Genomic DNA, 18,929 nt, shown 5'->3' with positions numbered 1-18,929 from the left:
AGAGCTAACACCTTCCAAATGCCTATGCGAGTTATTTGCATGTATAGAATGTCAAAATCTAAAATACATGGAAACAACTCAATTTGTAAGAAGCGACCGCGTGGTCCCGTTTGGTTGGTTGCACACACACACACACACACAACAAAACTTAGAGCATTTTAGTTTTTGTCCAAAAAAGCCATTTTTGGTTTCTCCATAAAAGTTTCCATATTAATCGAAGCTGTCTATACAAAAAGTTCAAAAAATTGTATCATGATAAGAGATTTTCAGAACGATTTGATGTCTTGGGCAAAATTATACAGTTTATTATAAGGGATAAACACTAAAATAATTAGACAGCTATTCTATTGAGCGATTCTCTACGAAATGAGCCATTTTTTCAAATTATAATTTTTGTATTTTTTAAACTGACAGAAACATTTTGGGTGCATTCCGTGCCCAAAGAAGCCATTTTGCGTCATCAGGTTGCCCACATCATTTTCCATACAAATTTGTTAGCTATCCTTACAAAACTAGTATATGAAAAAAAATTCTGAATATTTTGAAAAAACGTTTTGTCAGTTTGGTGTCTTAGGCAAAGTTAAATTAAATTCAGAAAATTTCAGAAAAAAAACAAATATCCTTGACCAGGATTTTTGTTTGTAATAAATTGTCATAAAAGATTCTTGACCAGGTCAAAATTTGTTTTGTAATAAATTGTGATTATTAAAAATATAAAAATCGTTAACACAATTTTTTGACAATTTTTTCATGTAAAATCAAATTTGCAATCATAGAGAACAACAAAATATCCTACATTTTGCTTTTTAGAACTTTGTTGATACAGCCTTTGTTTGCTGAAATATGGCTTTGCAAAGATTAACAAAATAGGAATAATTAGATTTTCTCAGAGTTGCCTAATTACCCAAAGGGCAATTCACTTCTGATACTGCACCAATATGAAGCCAATATTGGAGTCGATACGGTATGCAACCTAGGAATACTGCGCGAGTATTATGCGCGTTGATATTTGTCGTGTCCTGCTGCTGCACGTTTGCTCGCCATCTTGGGCGACGCGGAGCTCAACAGCAACTCAACTGTTCGCTTCAGAAATACGATGTAGAATGACTCGGTTGATATTTGAGTAGATATGACCTCATAAGTGACGAATATGGTGTCTATAACGTCAATACGGCATGCAGACAATGAGAATATTATGTGCGTATGATACGCGTATGCAGTATACTCGAAGTGATTAACCCCTAGTAATTACCACTAGTTTTTTATCACCGTTATCTCAGTAATTAATGGTCCGATTTTCAATGTAAAAAGGCAAATTTTGTAAAACTTTCTGCTCTTTCAATAAAAAATATTTCTAAATTTTATAATCAAGGATCACTTTTTGAAAGGGAATAAAAACAATTAGTTTGGACATAGCCAAGATTTTAAACTAAAAAATATTTTTTATTGAAAATAGCAAAAAATATCACAATTTTTAAACATTGAAAATCGAGCATTAGTTTGCGAGATATGGGTGATCAAAAACGAGGGCTAATTGGGCAACACTGAGAAAACATATTTTTTCCTATTTTTTGTCATTGCAAAACCATATATCAGCAACTAAAAACCATATCAACAAAGTTCAATCAAGAAAAATTTAGAAAATATTATTTACAAAGATGGGCAAACATGAACAGAAATTTAAAAATTCAAAAATACGGATTTTTCAAGTCTAAAAATTGTTTTTATTTTTTTTAAATGGTGCACTTTATCAAAATTTCGTACTTTACTTTATGCATAAATTTGATTTTACACTTAAAAAAATGTTTATTTTACTTTAATTATTTTAAAATCGCCTTTTTTTTCAAAAAGTCATAACTTGGTTTCAAATATTTTTTGCTCTTTCTGGAAAATTCTGAAAAGATTTAAAATAAAAATATTGTTTTTTCTAATCTAATCTAATCTAATCAGACCCTAGCGCAGCCAATCTTTCGAAGGGATCCTGGAGAGTGCCTTAGGTTAGATGACGCCTAGCACTCTTCTTGTCATTTATTAACATTTGTAGTGCGCCATTGCATTAGAATGCATTGAAACATCACAAGCGTTAAAGCGGCCAGGCCTACTGCGTAAAGCCGTATCGCAGAGATGACTCGTAATTGGGTTGAGTTTGAGCACTGAGTGTTCGAACAACAACACAATTCTGAATCGACAGGGGAGGAAGAAGCGTGGGGACACACCACCATACGCTCCAAGATTTGGTTGTATTCGTTGGGAGCACCATGCTAAGAAGGTTTGGTACTCCGGGACCCTCTGGGTTGGGACATTGTATTTCCACGAATGCCCTGGACACTATTTGCCGTGGTTATAGCGCCACAACTCGCTCTCTGTAACAGTATTCCTAATTCCAGTCCACGCTCACCAAGTCGTCATGGCCTAGTGGTTAGCATTTTTGCTTACCAATCCAAAGGACGGAGGATCGAACTCTGCCTCGAGCGACTTTGATTTTTCGTTCATATTCATCATTTCAAATTTATGTGTTCTTAACTTTCTCGTTGGGAGCAGATGGGAATCGAACCCAGAACCATTCGCTTACAAAGCGAACACCGTAACCAGTCAGCCACGGCCGCTCCTTACAAAATAAAAATATTGTTTTTTGGAAGTAAATTATTAGTGACAAACAGTGATTAAAAAAATAAAAATAAACTATTTTTTATCTATTTATTTTTTCCAAAAACTTTTTCAAAATTTTCAATGCACAAAAGGTTTTTTAGCTTAGCTTAGCTTAGCTTGGTTGACCGTACTCTAGCCGAGCATAAAGCTCGCAATAGCTAGGTTGGCACCGATAAGGAAAATAAATGCGTCAGGAATGTGCCGAATGACACATCACCACTCATTTGTCCTTTTGGTCGGTTTCTCACGATCAACTGGGGAGGTGGGGAGGGATTTGATGATTGGATACCCTATAGAGATGCATAAGAACTTAGACGACCTCCAAGATATCCGGATTTGGAAGGGGAAAGCATTGATGGGATACTTCACCGACGAATGAAGTAGTGCGTAGATCATTCAACAAATACAAATATGAAAGAATAAATAAATAAAAATGATAAAAAATGGAAAGATCTCACCAAGTACCAAATATCCAGATTATTCTTCATTTCTATCGCATCGAAAACTTCAAGCTTCAGTCTTGAGAAAACAAAAGGTTTTTTATACTGATAAAATGCATCGTTTGACAATTGCAGCCTCAAAAACTATCGATTTTGGGCATTTTTTGTTTATAATTCATGAAGAAAAATAAGATAAATAGACAAGAAAAATTATACATTCGATTAACAATACAATTTACAACTTTGGATAGCTTAGAAATTACCGATAAAATTTTCAGTATCACACAGGGCAACTTCATTAAAATTTCTAAATTTCTTTCTTATCCAAGGAAAAAAAAACATATGAATTGGCAATTTTTGTGTATCCTTTTATTTAAAAGAATCAATTATGCAAACTGACTACTTCCTATGCTGATAAAACCTTTTGAAAATGTATGCGAAATTTTATGGTTATGCAAAGTAAAAACAATCATGGTAATATAATACATCTGGGAAGGGGTACAACTTTTATGTCAGAAAAATGTGTAATTTCACCTCTAAAACGTTAATTAATCCACCTTTAGGTGGTTGGTGCCTTCCTCTCATTTATAGAGTGATTACAATCCCCTAAAGTGTCCACATGGTTTATGGATCTCCCCTAACGTGATCGCAGCACCTAAGAGATCCTAATAAAAATAAGTGACGAGTAAAAAAAATACACTTCCTACAGACTTTTTGTCAAGATTATACAGACACCGCCTTTCAGGAAAATCGCATCCCTCTACAAGGCTTTTTTCGTGGCGATCAGACGGAACCATTTCAGGTTATGTAAATTCAGACCATTTTTTAAACTGCTTGTAATGTTAGATAGGTAAGTCAGATCATGAAAATTCTTAATCCACAAGAAAGGTCTTCTCATATGCTTTCTAAAAATATATAACATGTGAGGGTTTCATGAAAAAACCACCCTTTTTACCATAATTTTAATTTAATATGAAACAGTTTTTTTAACATAACTTTTTAAATACAGTTTTTTTCTGCATGAATTTAAATAGCAACTTAGGGGACATTAAGACGGATCGATTAAAACCATTCCGGCCAAAATCGGTTGAGTCTGTGACAAGATATTCCAGTGACATTGATTTGGTACACATGTCTACTAGCCTGTCCCATTTTGAGGTCATGTCGAGGAATTTCAGGTGCTCACTTCTTAAATGATAGATTATGATGTTAGGAACAATGTTTTCTTAGACAAGAAAAAATAATAAAATACTTTCTCGCACCCCCTAGTCGATTTACTGAAAAAAGTCACTTTTTTGAACAAATTTTCTAAAATCGCTTGGAATCAATACAAAAACTGTTTCGATCAGGTGTGTATTATCTTCAAACGATAGGTTTTTGTCCATAGATTAAGATGCACTATCAATATTGGACCAAAATTTAGGTTTTTGGACTCTCCCAGGCGGATTTGTGTCGAAAAAATCGCATTTTTTTGAAACTTTTTTCAGAAATGTTCATTTAATTTAGGGTAGCCTATTTTTCCCAGGTAAACCAATACATGCAGCTTATAGGAAATTTCATGACGAACATTTTTCCCTCTGAGAAAATCCAATTTCGACACTCCAGAGCCGAGATATTTGAGTTTTAGTGAGGAAAAAAGTGCCAATTTTCAAAATTTCTCAGAATTCAGAAGCAAGGCCTACTAATTACACGATGTAGCAAGCATATGTCTCAAAGGTCAGGGTATGCTTTTTTATAGTAATTTTGGCCGCTGAATCCGAATCTGAAATCAAATTTCGTGTAAACAGTGATGTTTTGGAGCTACACCCTTTTGGAATGTTATTTGCGTGTTTAAGAGGCAGTTTTTGTAAATATTGCTCGGTTTGTTCTAGAGGTCGTATCGAGGTGCTCTGTTTTGGATGAAACTTTCAGCGTTTGTTTGTCTATACATGAGATGAACTCATGCCAAATATGAGCCCTCTACGACAAAGGGAAGTGGGGTAAAACGGGCATAGAAGGTTGAGGTCCAAAAAACATAAAAAATCATAAAATTTCTCGCATTTTAGTAAAACTTCATGAATTCCAACTCTCTTAGATGCATTCGAAAAGTCTTTTGAAGCACTTCAAAATGAGCCATAGACATCCAGGATTGGTTTAAATTTTTCTCATAGTTTTTGCAAATTACTGTTAAAAATTGTTTTTTTTTTTAAACCTCAATATCTTTTTGCAACAGCCATACTCTTTTAGTTCATGGACTATAAGCCTACGGTAATAACTTTTTGGCCAGTCGCAGTTTTTCTCATAGTTTTTCGATTTTTCTATAACAAACATTTTACAACGTTAGTTATTGTCCTGTAGGCATCCATAGCGGCACTTTTTAGTCTCACTTTTGTCATATTCCAAATCATCGGAAATTTCTAACTTCTATGCCCGTTTTACCCCACTTCCCTTTGTCGTAGAGGGCTCATATTTGGCATGAGTTCATCTCATGTATAGACAAACAAACGCTGAAAGTTTCATCCAAAACAGAGCACCTCGATACGACCTCTAGAACAAACCGAGCAATATTTACAAAAACTGCCTCTTAAACACGCAAATAACATTCCAAAAGGGTGTAGCTCCAAAACATCACTGTTTACACGAAATTTGATTTCAGATTCGGATTCAGCGGCCAAAATTACTATAAAAAAGCATACCCTGACCTTTGAGACATATGCTTGCTACATCGTGTAATTAGTAGGCCTTGCTTCTGAATTCTGAGAAATTTTGAAAATTGGCACTTTTTTCCTCACTAAAACTCAAATATCTCGGCTCTGGAGTGTCGAAATTGGATTTTCTCAGAGGGAAAAATGTTCGCCATGAAATTTCCTATAAGCTGCATGTATTGGTTTACCTGGGAAAAATAGGCTACCCTAAATTAAATGAACATTTCTGAAAAAAGTTTCAAAAAAATGCGATTTTTTCGACACAAATCCGCCTGGGAGAGTCCAAAAACCTAAATTTTGGTCCAATATTGATAGTGCATCTTAATCTATGGACAAAAACCTATCGTTTGAAGATAATACACACCTGATCGAAACAGTTTTTGTATTGATTCCAAGCGATTTTAGAAAATTTGTTCAAAAAAGTGACTTTTTTCAGTAAATCGACTAGGGGGTGCGAGAAAGTATTTTATTATTTTTTCTTGTCTAAGAAAACATTGTTCCTAACATCATAATCTATCATTTAAGAAGTGAGCACCTGAAATTCCTCGACATGACCTCAAAATGGGACAGGCTAATGTCTACATACAGCCAAACACACAGACATTTGCTCAGCTGGTGATTCTGAGTCGATATGTACAAATGAAGTTAGGTCTAAGAGGTCTAACTAAAAAGTTCGTTTTTCGAGTGATTTTATAGCCTTTCCTCAGTAAAGTGAGGAAGGCAAAAATGGGTAATTTGATCACTTTTCTGGTGTAATGTCACTTTTTCAGTCTAAATTGAGGTAAAATTACATCATAAAAGAGGTAATATTCAACCTTCCAAAATTACACTATTAAAATTAACAAATTTTTTGCTGTGTAGTTAATTCTCAATACAAATTCAATTTCAAATCAAATACAGCTATAAATTTTGCGCATACCTGTTAATAGAAAAAAATTACATGCAAATGGATTTGCTGTACTGTAGCTTAATTTGAATAAAAAGAATGTTTCTGCCATTTCAACGAAAAAAAAATTGAGAGTAAAACTGATATATGATTTCAGATCATTCGTTCTTACATGACCACTTCATCAATCATTTAAAATAACCGTGTGAAATGTCATCAATTTATAAAATTCTCCCCCCTGAAGCACTAATAATGAACCCAAACCAAACTACTCGCCATCGTTCTCATCGAATGTCAATTTGTCAGCGACAAACGGATCAACCATTAATGCCAACCCATCATCATCATCACCGTCGTCGTCGTCGTCGTCGTCCGCAAGAGAAGTTTCGCAAGTTGAAACCACACAGAGACGTACAATGTAGTGCAATTATATTTGACCCGTTTTTCACGTCCATCACGCAATGTCCAGGCTCCTGGCCGGGGGGTCGCATTATATTGCGCTGTACGTGATAATTATCACGGAACTCCACTCTGGCTCTCCACTGCGCGGTGGCCAAGGGGTTGACCCCGTTCTTCTGGACTCTGCAGGACAATGGAGGGCAGGGATGGGAAAATTTACTTTTTTGAAATATCTTTTGCCTGCTTTTGCTTTATCTTTATGTTTCAATACAAAATAGTTTGATCAAATCTAGAAAATGTCTTTAAATTAAAAAAAATACAGTTCTGGCAACATCCCCTCGCCTGGCAACACTGCGGGCAGCCTTCACTGTCGCTACCTTCATTGGCTTCACTTGTTGTTAAACACGTAAATCGATTTGCGGTCGAATGGACATGATAATGGAATTTTGCCACGTCCTTTCTTGGGGTTTCGGATCCTGGGATGCGAGACCTCCGGGAGGAGAATCGATAAAAAAAAATCCAGCGAAAAGAGTTGTTGGGCGGTTCTCTGTTTCTGACAGGTTCATCCGGATTCGACGGATCTGGCGGTGGCATTGCGGGAGCTTTTGGGGAAAAATTCAGTAAATTCATTAAATACTTTGGATCGGATTATGCCCTTCCACTGACTGGTTGAGAGCGCAGCCACTTGCGTTGAGTGGAGCATAAAAGTTTCGTAAATTTTTGAGCTGAAGAGGATGCTCTTCAGTATAGATATTTTTTATGACTGGTACAGATTGCATATCAGTTTTTCGCAGAAATAAAATTTAAGCTTCAAGTGTGTTTCAAATGTAATAAAAGTAACTGAGTGTTTTTTTATGGCCAGATAATTACTTTTCAGAGACGTTTTAATGTGAAGATAAGATATTTCCTGACATTCAAGGCAATAAAAAAAATGTTTCTGGTGATTTGAAGGATAATGCCGTAGGACATATTTTACACAATGCAAGATTTCATTCAAAATATTCACAAATGTATTATTTGGCCATCAGTTACCAATAGCTTGATTAAATAGCAATCAATTTAAGCCAATGAAGTCAGTAAACTTGATATAACTTCATCCTCTACCTCAACACGAAACAATTTCTGCAAACCGATTAAAATCAAACCATCTGAGCTGAGTCTCTCAGGAGGCCTAATGAAATCACTGCACAGTGGTCCAGAACGCAAAATTAAGTGGAAAATTGATTTTCCAAAAAATGGTGAAGTTTTGAAGCTTTGGTGTCTTCAGAAGAGTTGTTGCAAATGGAAAGGGGCTACTTTTGATTTGGTTGAAAATTAGGGTGGCTCACGATTAGGGTGATTTTTATAATCTAACTTTTCAGGAATATTTTTGGGATTTTTTTCGTCTTTTAGAAAGTTGTTGGACTTGCCAATTCAAGCAACATTGTCGAAGACATCAAAATTTTATCTCGTAATCTACGCCTTCTACGAGCAAATTTATAGAAAGCATCTGAGCAAACCTTCAAAAATCAGTTTTTTGAACGTGGCAATTCAGGGTTAAGTTCGGGGCTCTAAAAAACGAACATTTTTCTTATTTGACATGTCAATTTGGACTCAAGGGTCAAAAGTTACAGCCATTTTAAGGTAAAAAAGATGCAAATTTAAAACTAAAATATCTCGAAAAGGCGCAAGCCAAATTTTAAGCGCCAGGTTGCATTTGTAAGAGGAGTCCAGCACTACAAACGCTGAAAAAATCTCAGGGGTTTTTTTTCTTTAAACTCGAGATATTTTCATTTGAAAAAGTCTAATTTCAAGGGAAAATCATATAGGACCACCCTAACGAAATTCGAAAATTTCCAAATATATGTTTTTCCATGAAAATTTTGCTCGCTGAATCTGAATCTGCCCTCAGAATTGAGCCAAATTGCCAACAAATCGGGTTTTGGTCATATTTTGAGTTTAAATGATAATTTTACATGGAAACCCAAAATATGACCAAATATCGATTTGCCCCTTTCTATTTGCACCAAAGACTCCAAAACTTTGCCATTTTTCGGAAAATCCAATTTCCACTTAATTTTGCGTTCTGGACCACTGTGCACTGGAATGTCCTTCCAGCAAAGCAGCACGATGCAGTGCAGTGCTGCAAAGGAATGCCAAATGTGCTGGATTTGAAATCCTCAGCATCGGCAGGGCATCCTGTCTGTGGCATCGAATTGGTTGCTCCAATTCACAGCTAATTTTCTACTCGGAATAGACACAATTTGTGCAGTGCTTTGGCATCGGAAATATTTAGACTTTAATTTTAATATTTATGGAAATAACACTTTGATATTTTTGAAGCTGATTTTTTGTCATTTTTTTTTTCTTAGATGATTCCATTCAATTTATACCCGAAATTTACAATTTTATTTACTGGCAGGGAATTTGAGCGTGTTCAGAGAGCCCAAATCTACCATACCTTAACGAAACTGAAGCGTTTACTGTTAACAACTTCAAAAATTTCAAAGTGTTATTAAATGTAAATTAATTTGGATATTGACAGCCAAGGGTTAAACCTCTTTATGTCGAACTTTTTTTTTCTGCAGAAAAACCAGATGCAACTTTCTGCTCCTTCTGGATTAGGAGGAACACTTTTACACTCATTCCGAAGCTCAAATCGAGCTAGTTCTCACTAAGTCCTGTACTTGGCAATTGCATTAAACAGTGCACCCGAGTGCTTCGAATTCCTAGTACAATCTAACTTTTGAACGTGATGATGACAGGAGGTAAGCTCGCTCTCTCAACATGGTTGTTTGAAAAGAGAGAGCCCATGCAGGCGAAAAGTTTAATGTGCAAAGCTCACATACTTTAGCATCAGCAGGTTATGTTGTGTTGATTATCTGGAGCAGCATAGGAGCATCATCCTCTGTGTGTTTTGTATTTCGGAATGGGAAAACTTTCCAGGTTATTTGCATTGAGTTGGATGTGTGCAGAAGTAGCACTTTTCCTGTCCTAGTTTTTCACTTGATTACCGAGGTCTGATGTTTTGAGCAGGTACTTTCTTGTAATTGCTTCGTTTTAAGTTTTATGGATTTGTTCAACAACAAGTTTGATTTGAATAACAGTTTACTTAATCCATCTAAAAATCGACTCAGGTAGCTTGTTTATTCAAAAATAAATCTTGACTGAGTTACCAGAATGACAAAAGGACTTCTGAATATCTGTTTTAAGTTCCTATTTAAATTGGCAGTGTTGCCAGATCTTCAAATAATCTGATGGAATGATGGCATTACTAATCATTGTATTAACCCTTCTCTCCCACAGGCTACCCGAAAGTGGTAACCCCCGGTGCCGGCCCCGGCTCCAACACAATGCCCCCCGGCTCGCCCGGCGCTCTCGGTCCCGGGGGCCAGGCCGGATCCACACTCGGGGCCACCATCGGCCCGGCCCAGGGTGGTGCAGCGATGCGCCGCCAGTCGTCGGCCCGCGGGCTGGACACACTGGTGCCGCCGGGCCGGACGGGGTCCTTCCGCGGGGGTCGCAACTCGCCGATCAATCCGACGGCCCCGGACAAACCCTCGTTCGCGGTGTGGAAGCGCCGCCCGTCCTGGCCCGAGGTGGAAATCAAATCGTCTTCGGGGTGAGTATTTTTTTAGGGGTTGGCAACACTGTCAGTGTTGGGATTTGGCCTTCCGAGAAGGTAGTGACTTTCAGATTAGGTTTGACAATAAGCGTTTCAAAATAGAAAGCAGATGTTTGCACGTTGATCGAAAATTACATAAAATTATAGTACCGTACATCAAATTATGTAATTTTCAAAACAATTTAACAAAACGACAGTTACAAAGAAAATGTAGTAAAATGTGCAATGGTAAATAGCTTGTGCAACATTTGACGCAATCGTGTTATTGCTCAGTGCTGCTCACATTCACAGCAAAAATATAATGCACGAACGATAGTGTCCAAGAAGTGGATTGCAAAACGGGATAATGATTGAAGTTTCCTGTCTGGTTGCATCCGGTATAAACACTTTCTACGAAACGAGCGAAAAAATGCAGTAAAGCTTGTCATTCATCGTTATTACTTTTTATCGATTACAGTCGTTTCAATAATATTATCGTTTTCACGAGCAATTCTTGGGAAAGGTTCACAAAAGAACAGTTCCCTGAAAAATTGACCTGTTTGGATGTACTTAATAATACTGTAATATCCGAGTCAAAAAGTGTCCATCTCCAAGCTTTTCTTGATACATTCTCTTCTAAAAACAAACTTCCAGAAACCGTTTCGGGTGACTGTCAAAATATGCAGGATTTGGCCATCAAATAAATATCTTCTTCGAAGGACTTTCATGGGGCTGCGTTGACCACCAAGAATTGGCTCTCCGTGTGGAAGGGTCACGTTGTTGTCACGCGCTGCCAAGCTTATCCACCCACCAGTGTGCACCGCACACATCCCACAAATAGACAAACACGCAGGCATGCCACGTGTGGTCCACGTGTGTGTGTGGAAAACGATACCGACAAGGTTGCCGTTTTTGTTTACGACCGGGAGCCATTAGCATTATTTATTTAGGCACATTCATTAGGAGGAGCGCACACACCAGACAGCGCGTGGTTGATCCTTTTGACGTGGGTATTCTTCGACGAAAAACAGCGCCGATGATCGACACCATCAGCAGGGATGATTCTGTTTGAACACCTACGCCGACTTGATTTCGGCACGGTGGGATAAAGGGGCACCACGCAGAAACTCTTCAAACCATTCCAGCATTTTCAGAAATTCCCACTGTGGACCAATTTTGGGCCGATAGGAGCGACCTTAATTCAGACTCAGTCGGTTCACTGGAGACTGTGAATAATTAAGCGTTTATTTTCGGTGGGGCGGATATCCTTTCTGCCCTCTGTGGTGTGATGAACTTATTAGGAACGTGTACTCTACCATCGAAAAGGGACTGAACGCCTGATGAAAATAAACCACCAAAATTGGGCTCAGTAAACATCCTTTTGAGGTTATCGAAAAAAAACAACATCATCGAACAAAAACACTTTCCAGTTCATTCAACGCAGTTCAGTTGTTCATTTCCTGTTTGTTGTAATTGTAGGTTTTGAATGGCACCCCCCTTTTTTGTCGATCGAACCGCATTCGATATGTTTGTTTGGAAATTGTTTTTGCGTGTGAATCCTTTCATATTTGTTTGTTCCTGTTTTTTTTCTGTCGGTTGTGCATTTGCGGCTATGAAATTACACAGAAATAGGAGGAACAAAAAAGTACGTTCTGAAGAGTCGGTTTGACTGCTTTTTAATATCAAATTAAATCATATTCAGATTATTTTATTAAAATCAAATTTACTGAACCATTATCATGTTCAACAATATAAAAATAGAATTCTTCGTTTTCATTTTAAAAAAACACATTTTAACGAATTATGAATTTGATTTAGGCTGGCCCCCCTTCAAAGTTGGCAATGTAATGAAATTGATTTCCCTTCGTTTAAAATCATTTTTAGCATGTTTGGGTTGATTTAAACATCTTTTGAATTTTTGTAAAATTTTCGATGTTAAGTATCGCAAAAAGTTATTTTTTTCGCTATTTTTTGTTTTCGTCCAATCTTGCTTTAATGCATTTTGAAACACGTTTTGCATTCAAATGTTGAAACTAGCTTGTTATTTATGTTTTTATATATTTTTTATTAGTTTACCCCACCCTCCCTCGACAAAAACTTTGAAAAATATTTGCATCGGCCTTACTTAAACATATAAAAACATCAATAAACCAGTCAAAACTTCATAACAATTGTTTTATTGCAATTCCTCATGACATATTTAGAACTTTTATGTAATTTAAAATAATTGTTTTGAGATTTTGGTAAAGAATAACATTTATAATTGTTGATTTGGACGAAATTTGACATGTTCAAAGCCATATTCTCTGCAAAGTTCTCATGTTGGAAAAAATACCGATTTTTTAATCTTTTTATCCCAAAAACAATTTTTTCAGCAGAGTAGAGAAGATTACTAGTTTTGAGCTATAGGGTAATATGGAACTCTTGTTTTCGGCCAAGTTATGTTTTTTTAACGAATAAAAACTGCACACTCAAAATGAAAATCTGATCTTATTGATTTGGTTTCTAACGCAAAATTTAAAGTTATAATCAGGTTCTCAAAAAAAAAAAATTTGTTTTTTTATCACAAAAAGTTGAATTCCCAAAATATATGTAATACAATTTTCCAAATTGTTTGATATGTTAAAGGTTACTAAAAGACATATTTTGCGCAAGATTTTAGGATGGTGCAGAATCTGGAACCAATTATATTCAAAAATCGCAAAAAAAATCAAAAAAATCTTTGTAATAATTTTGAGATGCAAAATAAAATTTGCAATCAAAAATTGAAAGTTTCGCAATTGAATGATACTTAATATAGAAAAAATAAGACTAACATTCGAAAAGAACTAAACATTAAATATTACTATTTTGGAAAAAAGTCAGAAATTTCACGAATGTTCAATTTTATAATATTGAAAATCGGACCATTAGTTGCTGAGACATCGGCATTAAAAAAGGGAGGGTTGTTGGGTTAGGCTTAGAAAACTTCAATTTACCTATTTCTTTTTCGTTAAGCCGCTGTATCTCATCAATCAAAGGTCCAATTTCAATGTGTCTTAGACAATTTTATAGCGAATTTTCTGAACATTCAAAAATTATATACATTTTCAACTACTCAATTTTCAATGATCCGCATATCCAAAGCTTTACTGAACCAAACATTTGGTAAACCGTCAGATAAAAAATCTTTTTTTCAGATAATTGAAAAGTTTCCTTCCAAACTAAAATTGCTGAATTCCCAGAACAAGCACAGCTATCCCCATTTGAGGTGAGCTCACCTTTTTCCGGGCAAATCTCCCAAATGGAATTCACCGGAAAGCCTCCGATTCAACGTACGACTTTAGCGGGCCCAAATAATAGCTTCTCGTGTACGAGCCACCTCCCACCAAAAGGCAGCACAGATTTCGGTGCAAACAACGGCTCAACAGGTGGTAATTATTTTGGACAACTGCCAAGTGCACCCGAAACAACCCCCCGCACAATGCAATGCATTATTGGGCTCGAAGTCAAACTTCAATGGAACGGCAGCTTGCGGCAGAACCAGCAGCAGGTGGCTTTCCGGTTCAATGGCGATTGAATTCAATCGGGACGATTACGTGACGAGGTTGGAGTGTTGGGGATCAAATAGTAATGGTATTTGGGATAAATGTACTTTATTTCTTCAATTTTGATTTTTTTTAAAGAACTCAGATTTTTTGTTATTTTTGCTTTTATTACACTACTTATTGTCGTCTTCTGTAATAATGTATTACTGACCATTATAAAACTAGCAATCCTTAGTTACAAAAAATCCTCCACACGGAACATTAGCAAAACTTCGCCGATTTCCAGTCTCAAAAATCCCAGCCACATCAGCACCACAACTACCTTTCCCAACAGTTAATCACAACGACAAACTCCGACTTAATCAACGTTCCCCCAAAGGGCGTAGAACATGAGGCGGAAGCACTCGTGTTGACTTTTTAAATTTTAATGAAACTGTCGTCCACTCCTCCTTCCCACTCTCTGTCTGTACTGTAGTGTTGTAGCTATACCAGGCAGGGCTTGTTTAAAGTCATGTCATGAATTATTTTGGCGAACAAAACCGGAAATCCCACTAGTGGGACCTACCCCCTCTCTCTTGCCCCTTTTGGGCGTTGAGACCGATGGTGACGGTAGCATGTTGCTTCACAAAACCGCATGACACAAAACATGGCCATAACATGCGTTCTTATATGGGCTGGCTGTAGGTATAACGGTTTCAGGTGTGTGTTTCCATTTTTGTATAGTGGGTGCAGCAGCCTGTTGCATTTCACCGGATGTCGGAGGGACTAAACTGTGGATAATAGGGTTGTGTCGGTGATGGAAATTTCCGAAAATTTCAATTTGTCAAATTGTAAGCTAAACTCAATTGTTCTAGTCTATCAAAATTTCTAAAGAAAAACATTTTTTTTTTAAAATCACAAAATCAAACTTTTCACAACACTGACGAAAGTACTCGGCAACAGTTTCGCCGCGACGGCGGTTTTGTCTGTCCAACAATGTTGTAGATGTGTGTGTAGATGTAGAAGCCACAACAACACGCTTCTTCTCTCCGAGAAGGACAGTCAGTGGCAACAGCAGCAGCAAGATAACCATTTCCGGCACGCGCGCGAAAATGTCTGCTCGTGAGCTTGCCTTTGTTAAACAATGCTGAGATGACGGAAGTGGTGTTGTATATGGGTATTGCGAATCGGTAAAAGAACAACGTCAAACAAAAAGTGAACGTTGTCACTCAGCACATAATAAATCTACTTTTATTCCCAACATATTTAAAATCGTTTCAACCTTTTGAAAAACAAAACATCCTGGATAAACTTGTGGTTAGATGAAGCCCCAAGTATTCTTGTCATTATCACTTATTGCAGAATTTTTTGTGAACCCCCGAAAAGTATAATACTCATCTGAGTGGCCAGGCTCACTGCGATGCATTAGGCGCAGAGAGAATTCTGTGAACCGATCACATTTCACCAAATGTACATGAAAGGAAGGAGGCGTGGACATACCGTACCAAACGCTCCAGGTGGTGAAAAATAGAACATTTTCTAGATTATTTTTTTTAAGGATGAAACTCGAACCAAACAACTCTCCACTAATCAACATTTATCTCTTTCTTCTTTCACTCTCACTGCTCTACACTACATCACCTTACTTATACACCTGTTGTAACTTGAAACAATACCAAAAAAAAACCTCACAAAACAACACCACTACCATCACACCCTCTCTCTCCCACCCACCGGGACCTCCGTCCGCTAGTCACCGGCACCGACTGAGGCCGGCCCCGTTGATTAAGGTCCAGGGTGAGTCCGCCCCCGCCGAGGACGAGGAACCGGGCCCCGGTCCGGCCACCGAGATTGTCTATCGCTTCGACAAAATGAACCCGCCCTTTAACAGTGTCGTTAGTGCCAATAACAATAGGTAATGTGGTCCCGCCCTTCACTAATACTCACGCAAATCGTTGTTCACTTCGTCGGTTCGGTGGCAGTGTGTCTTCGTCTGTTACTTCATGTACTACCTGTTCTGATCTTCATCTCCTTCCTCTTCCTTCATCTGCTACTGGTAACTTGCCAACCGTTGAACGCTCATTTGCTCACAGAACAATAACACACGTTCAACAATTGGCCAGCTACGCTCAACATCAGGCTCAATCTACTCTCTCTGTATTATTCTCTCGTTGAAACTCTTTCTCTCTTCCTCTTTGTACTAACTGTTACTCTTCAGCTGGATGTTTCGCTGTGTCAGTGTCGTCGGCAAAAGGGAAACCCCACAACCAAACTCACCACTTTACTGTGACAATTTGACATTTTCGATGTTGATGTCTGTAAACGCTTCACTTTTTTCAAGGCATGATAGATTTGGGCTCCGTGAACACGCTCCAGTCAACAGAATTGAAATTCAGTTAATTTAGAGCGAAATTGTATCAAACATTTTCAACTTTATTCTTTCGCAAAAAAAATCCTCAAAAATTTATTCTGTTGATTGGAGCATCTTCAGGTATCCCAGATCTATCATAACTTGACGAAACTGAAGCGTTTACTGACATCAACTTCAAAAATGTCGAGTTGTATTTTCCATTCTTGACCATACCACGAGAGCACAAAAATTTGTCGTAACTCAAAGTACACATTCACACACACTATCACTTTTAACATGTTTCACAACGGATTTATTTTCGCGCACACAATTTTTAGTTTTGTGAAGGTCCATTTTTCGTCGTTGTTCGTTAATATTTCTAATTTGTTCCAAAAATGTTGAAAAACAGTGATGTTGATTTCGTTGATTACTGCGAAAAAATATGTTTTGTGTTTTTATTGTAGACATTTAACATTAAAAAAAATATTTTAAATTTCAGCAGTCGTTTGATGTTAATAAATAATTTCAGTGGCTTAACTAGATGTTTATTGTCGACGAAAAACAAGCAAATTTAAGTCGTCCAAACTCAATCATCCAAATTCCTCACAAAATAATAGAATTACTTTGGATAATCGAATTTCGACGAGATATTTCGTTACATTGAAGAGCTCAAATATCACCCTTATATTCTCCAAAATGGCCTAAGAATGTAAAATTCAACATGGCGACCAATACGGCGGTAGTGTAATGTTGAGAATTCAACTTGTCATCAACCGCTTTGAAAGCTTTATAGAAAAATCTCTTCGGACATCGTGACAAAGATTTCAAAACTTTTGGAAACACCACAACGCTAAATACAAATTAATTGATTTTTAACGAGACCAGCTGCTTTCCCCACGAATAAACATTTGCCCAGCCTCCATCCCCCAAACAGCCACCTGGGTATTTAATTTTTCATTTTCACCAAACCCACCGTCTTCATCGCGGGGCGCGTCTGCAATGACTAAACAATTCGACACAGTTTTCTACCCCTCGAAAAGAACTTTTCATTTTTGCTCCGGCCAGAGAATCCGCTCAATGTTTGTGGTCGCCAGCAACAAAACGGCGATTTTTCATTAAAAACTTTCTCCCTCTCGTCATTTTTTTGGGTTTTTGTTTCGACCACCTTTTCGAAGGGACTCTCGAATGCCTCTTGTTTTTTGAATTGAAACTTTAATAACATTTTTTCCTGTTAAAAATATAAACTCAACTTTTGGACGTTACTTCGCGGACACAAAAAGTTGAAGGTAACTTTTTCGTATTTTTGAAGCAAAATGAACTGCGCCAAAGTTGATGTTTTTCATTCGTCACCTTGCCCGCCAGGTCATCGAGAATAAAAGAAAATGATAGCAAAAAATATGTCTGGACCAGCTCCATCATCCCATCCCTTTGAGTTGAAAAATGCAAAAAGGGGAATGTTTGAATAAAATTTGCAATTTGATTTCCTGGAAGCAGTGGAAGAAAAATTAATTTCGGGTCCTCGTGGGTTGGACGCAAGCTGTGAAAAATATTTTGTTGCAGTTTCCTTTTTGTACTGAGCATCATTTTGACAAAAAAAAAGACTATCTTGTGTTTTCAGTTTTAATATTCTAAACATATTATTCAAAATTTTATATTTTCGTTACTGATAATACTTAAAAAACTAAAGATGTGTTCAATAACTATTGAAATAACATGAAGAAAATTAATTTAATCTGCCCTTAATGAAAAATAGTTCACTGAACCATTACTATTTGAACTCATCATCAAAAATCAGCTTTTTTATTATTGTTTTGCAAAAACAAATCTAAAAACCATTTTTTGTGCCAAAGCAAACTACGGGCCGATTTTGTTTAACTTTTTTATTCACAGTGTTTTTTTTAAATTTCTACAAAAAAAAAACAGTTTTTTGGGGTTTTAAAATGAGTTTCCCTTTCCATTGGCAATCTTAAAAAGGAGAGCTGTTTGAGAAAGACTTACAAAAAATATAATTTTTCTGTTTTTTTTTATCCGCTTTATCCGCTGTATCACAGCAATTAAAGGTCCAATCTACAATATTTCTAAAACTATATTTAAGGTAATTTTTTGATCTATTCGAAAAAAAATATTTTGGAGGTGAACACTTATGAGCATTATTTTAAAAAACGAAAAACTGAAACATTTAAGCAGCAAAATTTTAGAAAATTGCTCAATCCATGAAAATTGACATGAAAAACTTTAAAATTAAAAATTTAAATTTTCATTAAAATATATTTAAAAAAACCTCATTTTTTCAAAAAGTCATAGCTTGACGGCAAAGTTATTGTTGCTGATGTTTGTCCATCATAACATGAAAAAAATCCAAAATTAAAGCTAGAAATTTTGAGAAAAAAATTGTAGGTAATTAGAAAGTAAGGCATTGTTTTATTAATAAA

At 36.6% G+C, this 18,929-nt stretch overlaps 2 protein-coding genes across 6 annotated transcripts in view; one reads left to right on the top strand and one right to left on the bottom strand.

Annotated features, from left to right (window-relative positions):
* LOC120421742 (BAI1-associated protein 3) overlaps positions 1 to 18,929 on the top strand; it is a 174,171-nt gene that overhangs the window by 74,327 nt on the left and 80,915 nt on the right. For 3 of the 5 annotated variants that reach the window (XM_039585011.2, XM_039585010.2, XM_039585009.2), the window contains exons 3-4: positions 10,344 to 10,659; positions 15,901 to 16,062. In XM_039585011.2, the coding sequence (XP_039440945.1) occupies positions 10,344 to 10,659; positions 15,901 to 16,062 (478 nt within the window). The remainder of the gene's footprint in view (positions 1 to 10,343; positions 10,660 to 15,900; positions 16,063 to 18,929) is intronic. The other 2 variants (XM_039585013.2, XM_039585012.2) reach the window with 1 other exon arrangement.
* The window catches only part of LOC120421743 (37 kDa salivary gland allergen Aed a 2-like), a 72,449-nt gene that overhangs the window by 31,950 nt on the left and 21,570 nt on the right, over positions 1 to 18,929 (bottom strand). The gene's annotated exons all lie outside the window — the stretch shown is intronic.

Source organism: Culex pipiens, chromosome 3, assembly GCF_016801865.2.
Source record: "Culex pipiens pallens isolate TS chromosome 3, TS_CPP_V2, whole genome shotgun sequence".
Classification (NCBI taxonomy): domain Eukaryota; kingdom Metazoa; phylum Arthropoda; class Insecta; order Diptera; family Culicidae; genus Culex; species Culex pipiens.
This window is presented reverse-complemented; position numbering and strand designations above follow the sequence as displayed.